The sequence below is a fragment of the Dipteris shenzhenensis genome, chromosome 7 (genome assembly GCF_047967505.1).
Source record: "Dipteris shenzhenensis isolate YYH24624 ecotype China chromosome 7, Dip_SZ_1.0, whole genome shotgun sequence".
NCBI classification, from domain to species: Eukaryota; Viridiplantae; Streptophyta; class Polypodiopsida; order Gleicheniales; family Dipteridaceae; genus Dipteris; species Dipteris shenzhenensis.
In genome coordinates, this window is record NC_141602.1 from 2,848,452 (window position 1) to 2,861,900 (window position 13,449).

Sequence of the window (13,449 nt, forward strand, 5' to 3'; positions counted from 1 at the left end):
ATAACAAGCGGATGACTATCTTGTTGCAAAAATTTCCCCTTTGAAAAGGTAAGGACATACCAAGGATTGTATTATTGGGCTTTCTTCTATAAACAAGAAATGGATAAGTGTCTGTGGTGGGGACTAGGTAGCATGAAGCAAGAGAAAGGGAAGGGGATGAGAGGAATTCACAAAGGCCAGAGCAAGAGAACACAAAACACTCTTGAATGAAGAGAGAGCTTGTATTCCTAGAACTTGCAAGTTTACAATTGAAGAGAATGCTTGCATTCCTAGAACTTGCAAGTTCACAAGAAAAGACCAACATTTGACTTTTAGCCTTTTATACAAGTCACCTTTTGCAGCTCTAAATGATGAAGCCGTCTTTAGTCAAATGGAAGAGATGCATAAGAAGCTTAAGGGAGAGATCCAAGAGAAGCTCAAAGGGGAAGTAAAGAGCTCCTTATACGCACAAATTTCTACTCAACTGTAGCAGGAATTCAAAGAGCAAGTTGAGAGACTACACAACTCAAGAATGCACATTGTTGAGTTGATAGACTGTGCAACTCAAGCACGCTCAGGATCGGAGGTTTACCAGATAACTAGTATATAGCATAAGAATCTTATGAAGAGATTCGTAGAAGAATTAGCAAAGGTTTACCGGAAGTTGAATGGGAAGACTTGGAGTTCAATATTGGAAAAGAAGAAGAGCATGCAATCCTTACTTTCAATTCAAAGGCAGAAAGAACTTAGGTTGTCAGATAGTTTAATAAGCTTAAAGGATTACGAGTGTGGATGGCAGAGGAACTTACAAAAGCTTAGCTAAAGACTAAGACCTTAGAACTTGCAAAGGTAATGGTGACCAGGAAAGAAGGAAAATGGGCTATCTTTTGAGATGGTAAACCTTTGATCAGAGACTTCAAAGCCAAGTCCAAAGACTCTCAGTCTATAACTGATGTATGATCTGCTTTTTTTTTTTTGTTCTCAGTTCTTTTTGTTCATCTTTTTTAGTTGAACAAGTTGTATATGCTGCAAGTAATATAATTCGACCTTATTTCTTTGAAAGGGAGGGCCAACCCTATGCTGTCACTATTCTTCCTACCATTCTACTATCTTACTTCTAGTATTACAACCCTCTTGGGCCCGCTACAGCTTCAAGGCACCTTCTAACAAACTTTATGGGCACATTGCATATATTTACAAGAGTTTGTGGGACGGCGCAAAATGTAACATTGTTAACCCAAGTGGTTAACATGCCCCGCTTCCTTTCATTGATCTACCCTTAGGTTAAGATGTTTGAAGTATGTTGGAAGCTTGTGTTGTCTGCTGGTCAAGGGAGTGCCATGTGATGAGCATGAAGGTTGCACACATGGAGGTATAGGTGGATGACTTGCTTATAGGAGGGACCCTCATCCAGATCAAAGACTATCTCATGATGGAGATTTAGTTACCGTTCTTCCACAATTAGAGCTCTCTTGGTATATCCCGTAGCAAAATGATCAACAGTAAAAAAAAGTGAATTGAGGTGATTACAGGATCCGAGACTTCTACATACATGTCAATAAATTATTGCATATGAGATGTGAGATCGTAGGCAATGGCCACCTTTGGGAAGTTGTAATTGTAGACCACATTAGGGTCACACTTATATTTGCTGGAATAGGCTCCATTTCCAATGGTGGTGGAGAGGAATAAAGGTGGGGTGGAATGGGATGATCCTTGCAAGCATTACAGTACAACTTCCAAGTTCCAATGCTGTGGCTACTTTAAGAAATTGATACTCCAAGCTGGTTGTACTCTCTAACATTTGTGTCATTGATGGGCATAGCTTGGGGATCTGTGTATCCACCTTGGGTCTCTAGTTTGTTTGCGGCCTACCATGTTTGAAAGGTTTTCTCAATAAACATGGTCAAAGCTTGAACCTCCATTATATTGACAGCCTTTGATCAAAGCTTTGTAAGTTACCCTTCCATAGGCTGATATTACTAAGGTCTTCGAAAGGCTTGCACTTGAGCAAAACCCAAAAACTCCCTACAAAAAATAAGCCCATAGGCTACAAATGGGTGTACAACGTCGAGATCAATTCTAATGAATCACTTGACAAGTACAAAGCTATATTAGTTGTTGCAAAGGGATATGCTCAGAAGTCTAGAATGGACTATGAAGAGACATTTGTTCTAATTGCAAAGATGATAGTAGTAAGAACAATCATAGGTCTTGCTCCACTTGACACAACCTACAAGGTATGTTATCACTAGTTTAGGAAAAAAAGTCTATTAACTACACCACGGGGGGGTTCAACCTTTATAAACCTCGTATCGCACGTGCGAGCATGCATGTACTAGAAATACCCCTACTCTTGCATTTTTGCAATTTCTCATGTTATTGATTAACCCTTGTTGCATGTTTTTTTACCGTAAAATTTATATTCACTTCCATAAATCTATGCATATAAAGTACGCTAAGTTTTTATTTAATAAATCCCCTCATGTATATAAATAACATGTAAGTCCTACTAAAAATACCCCCCTCTCTACACTAATGTGCTATGTTTCATGTTTATAGGTGACGCCCAAAGGCAAACTATATAAGTTAGTTTATAGCTTGAAACAAGCACCATATACATGGAATGCAAGGTCTAACAATCACTTTCTTGCATTAGGTTTTCAATCAATCAAGGACCTATTCCTTTACTCAAAAAGATAATTAAAGAAAGCATTATTGTGATTCTTCAGGTTATTACTTGTGATGATCACATGTTCGATGGACATCTTATTTCATTAGCTAAAAGTCAACTTAGTTTGGAGTTTTATACTCCATGATTTTCTTAGGGTAGAATTATGTAGGAATGACATAAGCATTACACTTTCTCAAGCAGGAAGTACACATAGAGACTACTTTAACAATTTCATCTACATGACTTCAAGCCACTTCTGATTCCTGTAAAAAGCAACCTTCGAATTGTCAAATCTTGACAATTCTCCTATTTGTAGTAGATTGATCTACTTAACAATCAATAGTCCATATGTATCTTAGTTATTTTCTTAGTTAAGTCATGCAAAATCCCAAGAAGACTCATCTTATCATTGGACAAAAAGAGTACGGAGATACTTGCATAGTACATGGGATTATGGATCGCATCATGCTAAGTCATCCAACTTACTATTATCAGTTAATTTATGATGCAAAATTCAAAGAAGACTCATCTTATGCACAAAAAGAGTATTGAGATACGTGCATAGTACATGGCATTATGGATTGCATTATGCGAAGTCATCCAACTTAGCCTTTCATGGATATAATGATGTCGATTAGGTAGGTAGTGTTAATGACAAAAGATCCACAAGTGGATATAGCTTTCAGTCTTGGCTCCATAGCTTTGTCATGGCAAAGCATAAGATCGATCAACGAATGCTACATGTGAAACAACTGGGTTCAAGATTCTATAAGAAATAGAGATTTTTTAAAAAGAACCTATAGTCATCTATTTTGGGAAATTTTGTTTTGGTATTCACTATTAACCAACACAAAAATAGGTCACAAAATCTTCTCAAAGCCTCTTTCCTTTGAAAAGTTCTCACACTTTCGAAATTGTGTTGGTCTTCACCAGCTACCACTTAAGAGGGGAAAGTGAAGGTTAATGTATAGGACTCAATGTACAGACTTCCACTGCATAGCCATTGTGCTCACTCATGCATATACTATTCTGTTTTTTTTTCATATTTTCCTTTTTCAAAATTTTAGTTGCTATTATCTGCAAAAAATTTCCAAAAAGCTATCTTGTATATGCACGCTATAGTGCAATTTAGAAGGGGTATCAAGTATATTGTAAATTGCATCATTCTAGAGAAGAGTATAAGGGCATAGGGACAATCTTTAACCCTAATACTAAGGGGTTAAGGTGTATATGTCCATCATCATGTTAATGTACAGGTACCTATCTTGTGCACTCCTCTCTCCCCTACTCTTAAGGGGTAAAGGTGTATACATTCACAATCATGTTAATGTACAATTACCTATTGTGTGCACTCCACTCTTCCCTACTTTCTCAATGGTGGGTAGGATTTAGGAAAGGCCTACAATTGTTATCCTTGTCACCAAAATCTAGGAGCAAGCTAACTACCAAATAGTCAATACACGAAAGTTTCCTGTAAATAAGGTAATCCAAGTAGCTAATTAAATTATATCACTGCTTTCCATAACTCAAGTTGAAGCAAGAGCATATTTTCAATAATGTGAACTGACTTTTAATTTCAAAACTGAAGAAACCATGATGATAGATTAGGAAAGATTAGTGTGGGATAAGGGAAAATTAAGCATAGTGATAGATTAGTGTGTGGCATAAGGAAAAATTAAGCAAGTCCAAAAAATTAACAATATCCATTTCTAAAAAACGAAGCGTAAGGAGAAGTGGGAGGCTAAGTGATCTAGGGGAGCTTTACTAAATATATCCTACAATCAAAAGTATATGCTAACGTTTACATTACACATTCTTACCAATTATAGCTTTTGAGGATATATGTTTCAAAACAAAGTGTCCAACAATTAACATGATTCTTTTCACATAAATCTTAAATACACAAAGTGTGCTAAAATAAGTCATGAGATGAAAAATTTTGACAAGCTCAATTAATCCAACTCAACATGATATAAAAGAGCTTTATTGATTGGAAGATAAGCAAAATTTCTAGGACTTTAGGGCTTACAAATGAATGTTAAGAGTTAGCTAAGCAAATCACATAATCAAAAGAGATAAAGTAATACAAGTGTGTGTGTGTATGTAGAGTATACATATACATGTACAATTACTTATGTGCTTGTTGGCTTGTATGCTCTTGTGGCACCATATGCATGCACATAAACACATATCTTACCGCACCCAACCCTCGGTGTTCTTGAGAAAACTCTCAACTTTTGAAACGTGTGACAAGTGTGAGGGCAAAAGAGACCATCTAATGAATCTTTGACCTCCAATCCTGGCCTTTCTTAGTGGGAATGTCCTAGTCCCAATCTCAATAGGACAATTTAAAGTAACCCAACTATCATATTCTTAGTCTATCGCGGTACGGTAGACTGAGTGGAGTATGTCTAGCCCTTTGATCTACTTTCGTATCTAATTGTTCATGAATTGTACACAACGCAAGCCATTGGATTCAACTTAAATCTGATGGTCTACGAATGGTGGCGCTATAAACTTTTCATGGCCCTTGGATTTAGCTCCAAATCTAAGGTCTACAAGTGGTGCGTTCCATGAGCCCTTGGATCAAGATCTAAATGCACACTTGTCGTTGGATCAAACTGTATGATTTAACCTGCCAATAATTAGGGTCAACCCCTCTCTCGGACCCTCCACGTGGGGGAATAGTCCGGAGTCAGGTATTTCGAGCACTTTTCAACCTAGAATCCCCTCTCGAACCATTCCCCATTACATGAGGAGCCCTACAGAAAACTTGATGGGGAAGCCATACATACGTACAATAGCCGCTCGTCGGATTTTGGGCACTTTCCAGCCGCGGACCATTCCCCATTATAGGAGAAGCGCTATAGAAAACTCGCTTAGGTTGTTTACAAACGAAAGCCACCCATCTTGGGACGACTGATGTGGCCCAATCAATTTTTAAAAATGATCATGGGCGGGCAGAACCGTTTACACACCAAGATAACTAAGTTCTTGGGCAGCCAGGGTACACATTAATAGAGCGCTTCAAAATATAGGGTCCAAGGGAAGGGATATTGTACACACGTGGAAGCGATCAAGCCTCCGACATGGCCCTCTCTCCCACTCTTCCTCTGTCAACCACATTGCTTCCCTCCTCTGCTGCGTTGCTTTCCCGTACCCTTCGGCTTCGCACGGCTGGGCTTCTTCCCTTGCGGTCACGGGCAAACATTCACACGCGTATGCAAGCTGCTCGATAAAACGTCATGCAATTGTTTTAATTCCGCCGTTCCTCTTTGACGTTTTCTTTTTCTTCCATGCAACTTTGCAGTTCAAGCAACAGCCAGTGGTAATGGGCCAAGAGAACAAGGTGAGTCAAAATTTGGGCTGGGAGGACCAGGCACGTGGTTCGGCTTCGGAAAGAAACAGGAAAGAGAAGTGGGAAGACTAGCGATGGTGGGATTTGTGGTAAGCTTTTCAACGTGTGGTGTGACAGAGTTTTATTCGTGAGAGCAGATTAAAGAAAGAAGGAGGAAGATTCAATTCATGAAGATCACTGATATTATTGTCGGCCCTGTGTAGAGCGTTACACATTTCAATGTTGTCCTGATTTCGATTGCTGAAAATATGTAGCTTGTCTAGTACTGGTTTCCTCTCTCCGGATTACGGTGTGTCTATAACAGAAACCGACATCCCTCCCCATGAAAGTTTCAGGGAAATTCATTGGTTCTGACCTTATAAGTTTCATTACAATGCCCAACAGCGATGTCGATTTTGTTATCGGTCTCATAGAGCCCGCTGTATTATCGAGTTCTAAGAGGGCCTTCCCGCGCGAGCTTCACCAGCGCTAGCAGGGAGGAGTTTGAGAAGGGCAGACTGACACGAGGGGCCGCGTGCTGTTGACCGAGAACCGCGCTACCAAGCTGCAGGGCCAGGTTTGTCAGAGAGAGAGTCTGAACTTTATTTGCCAAAGGTCAGAGCATTAAGCTGGGCGCCTCACCTCCCGGCCAGAACCCCCAACCAAGCTCTCCCACTGAGTATCTCCACGGGATTTCTACATTGGGACAGTCGAAATGTTCTGCCAGTGGAGCTGAACTAAATGTACTGGAGCTATGGAAATGTTGAAGCTGCTCTTATCTTCTTATATTTGCAACCACGTCTTTCTGATCTGTGTACTGTGATCGCCAAGATGAGATGACGTCAAGGTTGTCTGTTGTCATGAACTTTGTTTCGCCTCTACATCGATGAGCTTGAGACTTTCATCAAGATACTAGGAGGTGTAGGCTCATCTCTAGCTGGCTCCTTGGTTCAAATTCTCCTGCAGACGATGTGGTCTTATTTTCCTCTTCAGCTAAGGGTCTCCAGCAACATTTGGATGAAGTTCAAACCTTTTGTGAGACACATGAGTAGAAATAAGGTTACGATCTTCAAGACATCTAGGGCAATCACACGTAGTGAGCAGCAGCTCACTTTCGGCAGGTTGTTGGTAGAAAATCGTTGCATCTTATACGTATCTAGGCTTGCTCTTCTTTGGCTTGATCTTCACGATGAGACCAGCTATGCAAGCCCAATTGAGTAATGCTGCACTTGTCAAGCTCGAGTGCTAGTTTTGGCACTTTTGCCTTGATGATTTTCTAATTTGGGAATGTTTGGGCATCTGTTGGAGAGTTTTGCCTGCTTGTGTGATGAAGGATTAGTCCTGCACATATTACATACCAAAGATAAGTCCAAGGTATTCGTGTGTAAATTCAATTACGTTAGAATTCACAAATAAAATCACAACCTCGTGACATAGCCCCCTCTTGACACAAGGCAAATGCCCTCGATTGCCATCCACTGATGAAGTACATGAACAAAAGAATTGATCATATGTCCACATGCACATCAAAACCAACATTGCATATATGATCCGTAGAGCCATGGATAACAAATCATACATCAATGCAAAGCACATCCAAGTGACTAGGACACTAGAAGTCCCACGCCAGATATATTGTCAGCTTAGTACCTCGGGTGAAACATATAGTGTCACCAAGCGGCTTCTAGACATCTGGGCTTGTCCGCGACAAGGAGGCGGAGGTACTACCCTCCTCTTGAGTATCATGCAATACTTTGGACCTGCGTTCAATTGAACCTGAAGGAGCCTCGAGCATGGTCGGCTCAAGCTGAAAAGCTTTGTAATAAAGCTGCAAAACCTGGGGTACATCTGCCAGCTCCCCCTTCTCCAACCACTTCGCATGTAGTGAATAATAGTTCTTAAATTTCACCAAATAGCGATGTGATACTTTACCTCAAACTTTTCTTCCCTTATGCTTCAGGGTCTGCTCAGGAATCGAGAGATCATCCATTTCCTCAAACCTCTGGCAGTTCCTCAGCAGGCATGTCCTCTGGGAGAGGACTGTGGAATGGTTTCAAGAGAGTCATGTGGGAAGCATTGAGAATTCTCCAACCATCTGGCAAGTCTAGTCTGTAGGCCACTTCATTGATCTTTTCAATGACCTTGAAAGGCCCATAGTATCTTAGGCTCAGCTTAGGGTATAACATGTCTTTCCCTCTGCTGTTTTTCAGCCTGCTTTTAGCCAAACGCAGCAACAAATAATCACCGTCAGTGAATTGCAAATGCCTGCGATGTTTTATCCGCAGCCTTCTTCTGCTTCAATTGTGTCTTCTAAAGAGCAAGCTTGACCTTCTTGTAAGCTTCATCCCGATTCTCCACAAACTTATCCTGGAGTCTTGGTACGTGTATCAGGCTGGGGGAATTAATTCCTAGGGAACCGAGGCAAATTGTCCACTTGGTGGTGTATTAATTGTGCCTTGGGGTATTTTTTTGGTGACCCCAGAAGAGTGGTAGAAACCCATTTACTGTTTTGGAAGATCTGCCAATTGTGTCTAGAGGCCAAAAATAGCCAAATTCAGGTGCATACAGAAGGCTTCTATAGGCTGGCCGATTTGCTTTTGGGGCCTTCCGGGCTGTGGTTTTGTTGGCTGGCCTAGCTTTTGCAGATTTCAAACAGAGACCGGGGGGCTATGGATGCTGTGGTTGGTCTGTTGCTAGGCAATAAAAGGCTGGTCATCGTGATTTTGGGCTGATTCCAGGCGAGAAGGCTGGACGACCTTGTTTGTGGAGTTTTCTAGGCTGGTCCTGCTTGCCAAGTGATTGTGCAGTGAGATCTCTTACAATTGGTCAGCTGTTGAGCCTTGTTGCACATTGCAATTCACAGGTTGTTAGTCGAGGGGCACCATAACAGCCAAGGGCTGGGTGCTGGCCTTGCTTGCCAAAGGATTGATACCGTAACGGCTTGGCGGGGCTGAGATTGTTGGGCGATTTATACTGTGAGAGCTGGAGGCAGCTTGCCAAAAAGGTTATTCTTTGGGATTAGATGTGTGTGAAACCATGATTGGTTGACATTGCTGAAGGAGAGGTTATGCTGTGAGCTGGATGCCTATAGGAAGGATTCAATATTTGTTGTAATTTGTTTTCAGCTGAATAAATAATAAAGAAATACCGCAAGGGGCGCCAGCTGATTTGGGGCCAATCGGTGTACTGTGTTTGAGCAGGAGCATTCTAGCTCCCTTGTGGTGTTAATATTTTGCTGTGGGTGTTTTGCCAGTGAAGTAATACTTGCTAAGTTGTGATTTTACCCTTATTTATTATAGGCCGGTCCGGTTGCAGAACGAGCAGCCATAGTATGAGTGGAGGGAGTTCCTGAAGGACATGAAGGCATGTTTCCTCCCACCTCAGTACCTGGATCGGTTAATAGTGCAATTCTTTGAACTTAATAGGGGAGCCACAAAGTTAGTCAACAATGATGCCAGCCGGTTCACTCAGGTTGCCATTCAGCTACAAAAAGACCAACCATGAGGAGACCACGAAGTTCCTTCATGGATTGCGAGTAGACATTCAATGGTATGTTCGCAACTTCAGGCCCATAGGATTTGAGAGTGCTTATGAGATTACTCATAACTTTGAGCTTATCAGCAAGGGACCCAGTTCTAGGGGCCTCCCAATAAGAAGACCCAAGAGATCTGCAGCTCCACAGCCAATGGCACAACAAGTAGCCAGCCCATAGCCAACAGCAATTTCAGAGGTTTTCTCAAACGCGGAGGAGAAGTCGAGGCATGATAAAGAGCATCTCTGCTAACCGTTGCCACAAGAAGGACCACAATAAGGGGTAATACCCTCATTTGCATCCGCCAGCCAGTGCAGCCATTACAACTTCCCTTCCATCGAGACCAGTCACGACCTCGAGAGCAGTTTTGCTATCTCACAGCTTGCCGAAACTTAGCAGATGGGCTCCCCAGTAGAGAGGTTTATATGTATTATGGACAAGTAGCAAGCAGGAAGGTCGCCATTCTTTTGATGGAGGCAGCTTGGAGAATTTCCTAGACGCCACAGCGCGGCTGAGCTCCATCTTCCCACAGTAGTCAGGTTCGGTGTTTCCCTAGTCAGTAACACCTCTTTAGCCCAAGTTGTTGAGCTTCACGTCAGTGGGATGCTAGAGAAGCGTACCTTCATTGTTACTCCATTAGGCCCAGCTAACATCATCCTTGGTGTCCCATGGCTTGCTGACTATGCAGCAGTTGCCAATTGGCAAGACCGTACCATTACAGTTCAGGATCCAGCCAAGAAGACATGGGTAATTTTTATGGGGCCCGCATTGACCCAGGTCCCACAGGCAGTTAGTAGCCAGTCTATTGATGACTTGGCACCAGCCACAGCTTCCAGCAGTCCATGTACATGAGTTTTTAGCTTTTGAGTTTCAGTTTCAGCGGAAGGGGATATCACGGGAGTTCATGTACTATTTTTGGAGTTCATGTACTCTTAGGTGAGTTCTGCTATGTGTGTGTGTGTGTAAATATAAATATAGTTTTGTTTTCTATTACAAAATAATGGCAATAAGTCTTTCCTTGTGCTTGCGTTCATGTATAATTTGTTGTCTTATATGTATGTTGGTTTATCTTTATTTCCTTGTGTTAGCACATTCATTGTTATTTCTTTCTGCTTCTTTTAAAATTTCAAGGTTAGGTTGGGTTATGATGGAAAAATTTAACCTAATTTACTCTCTCTCTCTCTCTCTCTCCCCGCTTTGCTTGTTCTAATTTTCTGCTCGTTTCTTCCTTTTTGCTTTCAAAGTTTTTGTTGTTTGGTTGCGATTTCAAAGCTTAGTACGCATCTTTCAAAACCCAGATGGCAGCTTATGCTTGGGTACTGATGAGAACATAAGTGTAGCTTTGCTTATTAAGTTCTTTTTCTTCTTTTTAATTTTTCTCATTTACTCATTAAAACTTCTCACCCCCCATCTTTTTCTTTTGCTTGTTCTAAGAAAATTTTAATTTGTAAGATTGGATGTATTCTAGTCTTATGAAGGTATATATATATGTCACGGGCATCAACCACCCATGTCGTACTCCTTTCACATGCTGTCACATCAGCAGTGCAGCAGGACAGAAGGCAGCAGAAGACGAAGGTTGAAAACAGAGTTGACTTTTTAATAGATGGCAGGTTATGCTTGGGTACTGATGAGAACATAAGTGTAGCTTTGCTTATTAAGTTCTTTTTCTTTTTAAATTTTCTCATTTACTCATTAAAAATTCTCAACCCCCCCCCCCTCCCCCCCGTTTTTCTTTTGCTTGCTCTAAGAAAATTTTAATTTGTAAGATTGGATGTATTCTAGTCTTATGAAGGTATATATATATGTCACGGGCATCAACCACCCATGTCATACTCCTTTCACATGCTGTCACATCAGCAGTGCAGCAGGACAGAAGGCAGCAGAAGACGAAGGTTGAAAACAGAGTTGACTTTTTAATTCAAAAAGTGAATGCGTTGACATTTCAGTCAATGTTGACTTTTGATCGACTTGGTCAACAGTCGATGTTGACCACCCAGCTAGGGTCATCCACCCTTTTCCCATAAAAGCCCCAGTTCCCTCTCTCATTCTTGGATCTTCAGCAGTCCCTCTAGGTTTCCCTCCATTAGAAGGAGCCTCCCCCACAGCAGCAGCAGTTCCCCCTGAGTGGTGGCTCCACCTCTAACAGCATGCCTCAGGGTAGTAGAAACACCCCCAGCAGCATCAACAGCAGCAGCACCTTCCGCCACAATAGTTGCAGTCCACACAACATCTCTAGATAGCCCCGCACCAGCCCCAGTAGCCCACGCAACTCTCTCAGTAGCAAACACAGCAGCAGCAGACACCATAGTCTCCACATTATGATATCCTAGATACGCTCTCTTCAACGAGGAAGATTCCCACATGTACTTGGGGCTATTACTGCTGATTTCTAGGCCCCAACAGAAATGAAGTTAGTAGGTAGTATAACACGACATCCACAGCGATCATCTCTCTCTCTCTCTCTCTCTCTCTCTCTCTTTACAGGCAACATTCCACACTTTCACACTCAGTAGTTAGGATGGTCTTTGCTAGTGACAGAGTGTTCTGGGCCCTTTGCCTGTTACATGTCAACATGCCTTGGGATGGGCCATCTTTAGTGGTTTTGAAGATTGATTGGAATGGGTCCTTCTGCATCAATATGTCTTGTAGTTGAGGAATGGATGTAGTTTTTATCTCTGCTAATCCTTAAATCTGCAGGCTGGTGTTGTTATGGAGGTTTTGACGGGAAAAGGTGTTCTCGGTCAATTGGGTATTGATGCAGTTGCAGTGGAGTACCCATTTCTTGCCGGTCTCAGTTTCCTGGTTGTTGGGGGACTCCTTGGTGGATATGTGGTAATAAATAACCCTCCGGATTTTTCAAAGGCACCACCTAATGAAGGTGCTGGTCTACCCCGAGACCCCCTGAAAACGTATGATCCACAGAATATTGATCCTCTTACTACATGGACGCGAGGTGGAGTAGTGGATCTCCCATTTGGACAGGTAGACAATCATTTCCATTTAGGTTTCATACAGATATGATGTATAAGTGTTGTTAATAGTTTGAGGAAAGAAGATTCATACTATTTAAGCCCAATTTTTTTGTGATGACTAGTTTTTAGGTCTTATTTATGTGCATTGAATGCATGTGCAGAAGGGTCGCGAGCCGTATGTGTCAGACCTTGATTTGCCACCTCCTGAAAAGAAAGAGTAGCACTGTGGGACACTAACGTGGAAGAAACACACTTGTTGGTGAAATGCATTTAAGTATAGGCTAGGGGCAAGGAATATTATGGGAGAGGTTCTTGGTGCTCCCCTGCTATGTGCAATGCTTTAAGTCTATCCCGATTGCACCAGAAGTAGAATCTCAATGTACACCATCCACACAAGTAGAGACTCAATGTACTCTTAGAGAATGACAGCCTCAAGAGGACTCATCAGACTCTATTCAGTTGTAAAACATGTAGAAAGAAACATGAGTCCTTGAAGATTTTTATCTTGTTTGTATTGATTAATGATAGTGTTTTTAAAACTTATGTTAAATGTTACAATACATTAGGATATTTTATGATATTTTTTCATTACAATACATTAGGTTTTACTTTTTTGAAAGTCTAATTTATTATGTACAATAAATATCTTATGATGAGAATCTAATAATTATATCATTCTTATGTTCCATCACTTTATTTTATAGATTTCAATGTACTCAAAATCTATCATTTATTATGTACAGCAAGTCTAACTTATATTATATTAAAAGAATATCTCATGATGAGATTCTAATAATTACTAACTTATATTATTTACAAGATGTGATGTTGTAGATGCACATTGAGTCTCCACTTCTTGTGTAGGAAGAATGCATTGAGTCTCTAATTCAAGTGTAGACTGTAATGCTTCTACTTGAGGCTGTGATACAGAAGGAGACTGAATTGTCTCTTC

At 41.2% G+C, this 13,449-nt stretch overlaps 1 protein-coding gene across 1 annotated transcript; it reads left to right on the forward strand.

The window, feature by feature from the left end:
- Nucleotides 1–5,742: 5,742 nt before the first annotated feature.
- LOC147899816 (photosystem II 22 kDa protein 1, chloroplastic-like) lies at nucleotides 5,743–12,832 on the forward strand. Its single transcript, XM_087377092.1, has 4 exons — nucleotides 5,743–5,872; nucleotides 5,964–6,100; nucleotides 12,223–12,507; nucleotides 12,659–12,832. Exons 1-4 carry the CDS (start codon nucleotides 5,743–5,745, stop codon nucleotides 12,716–12,718), a joined length of 612 nt encoding a protein of 203 aa, XP_087233218.1. The 3' UTR covers nucleotides 12,719–12,832.
- Nucleotides 12,833–13,449: the final 617 nt, after the last annotated feature.

Coding starts and splice junctions, on each gene's coding strand:
- LOC147899816 (XM_087377092.1), top strand. CDS start 5,743: ATGGCCCTCTCTCCCACTCTTCCTCTGTCAACCACATTGCTTCCCTCC. Junction 5,873..5,963: donor ACGGGCAAACATTCACACGC/GTATGCAAGCTG, acceptor GCAACTTTGCAG/TTCAAGCAACAGCCAGTGGT. Junction 6,101..12,222: donor TAGCGATGGTGGGATTTGTG/GTAAGCTTTTCA, acceptor TTAAATCTGCAG/GCTGGTGTTGTTATGGAGGT.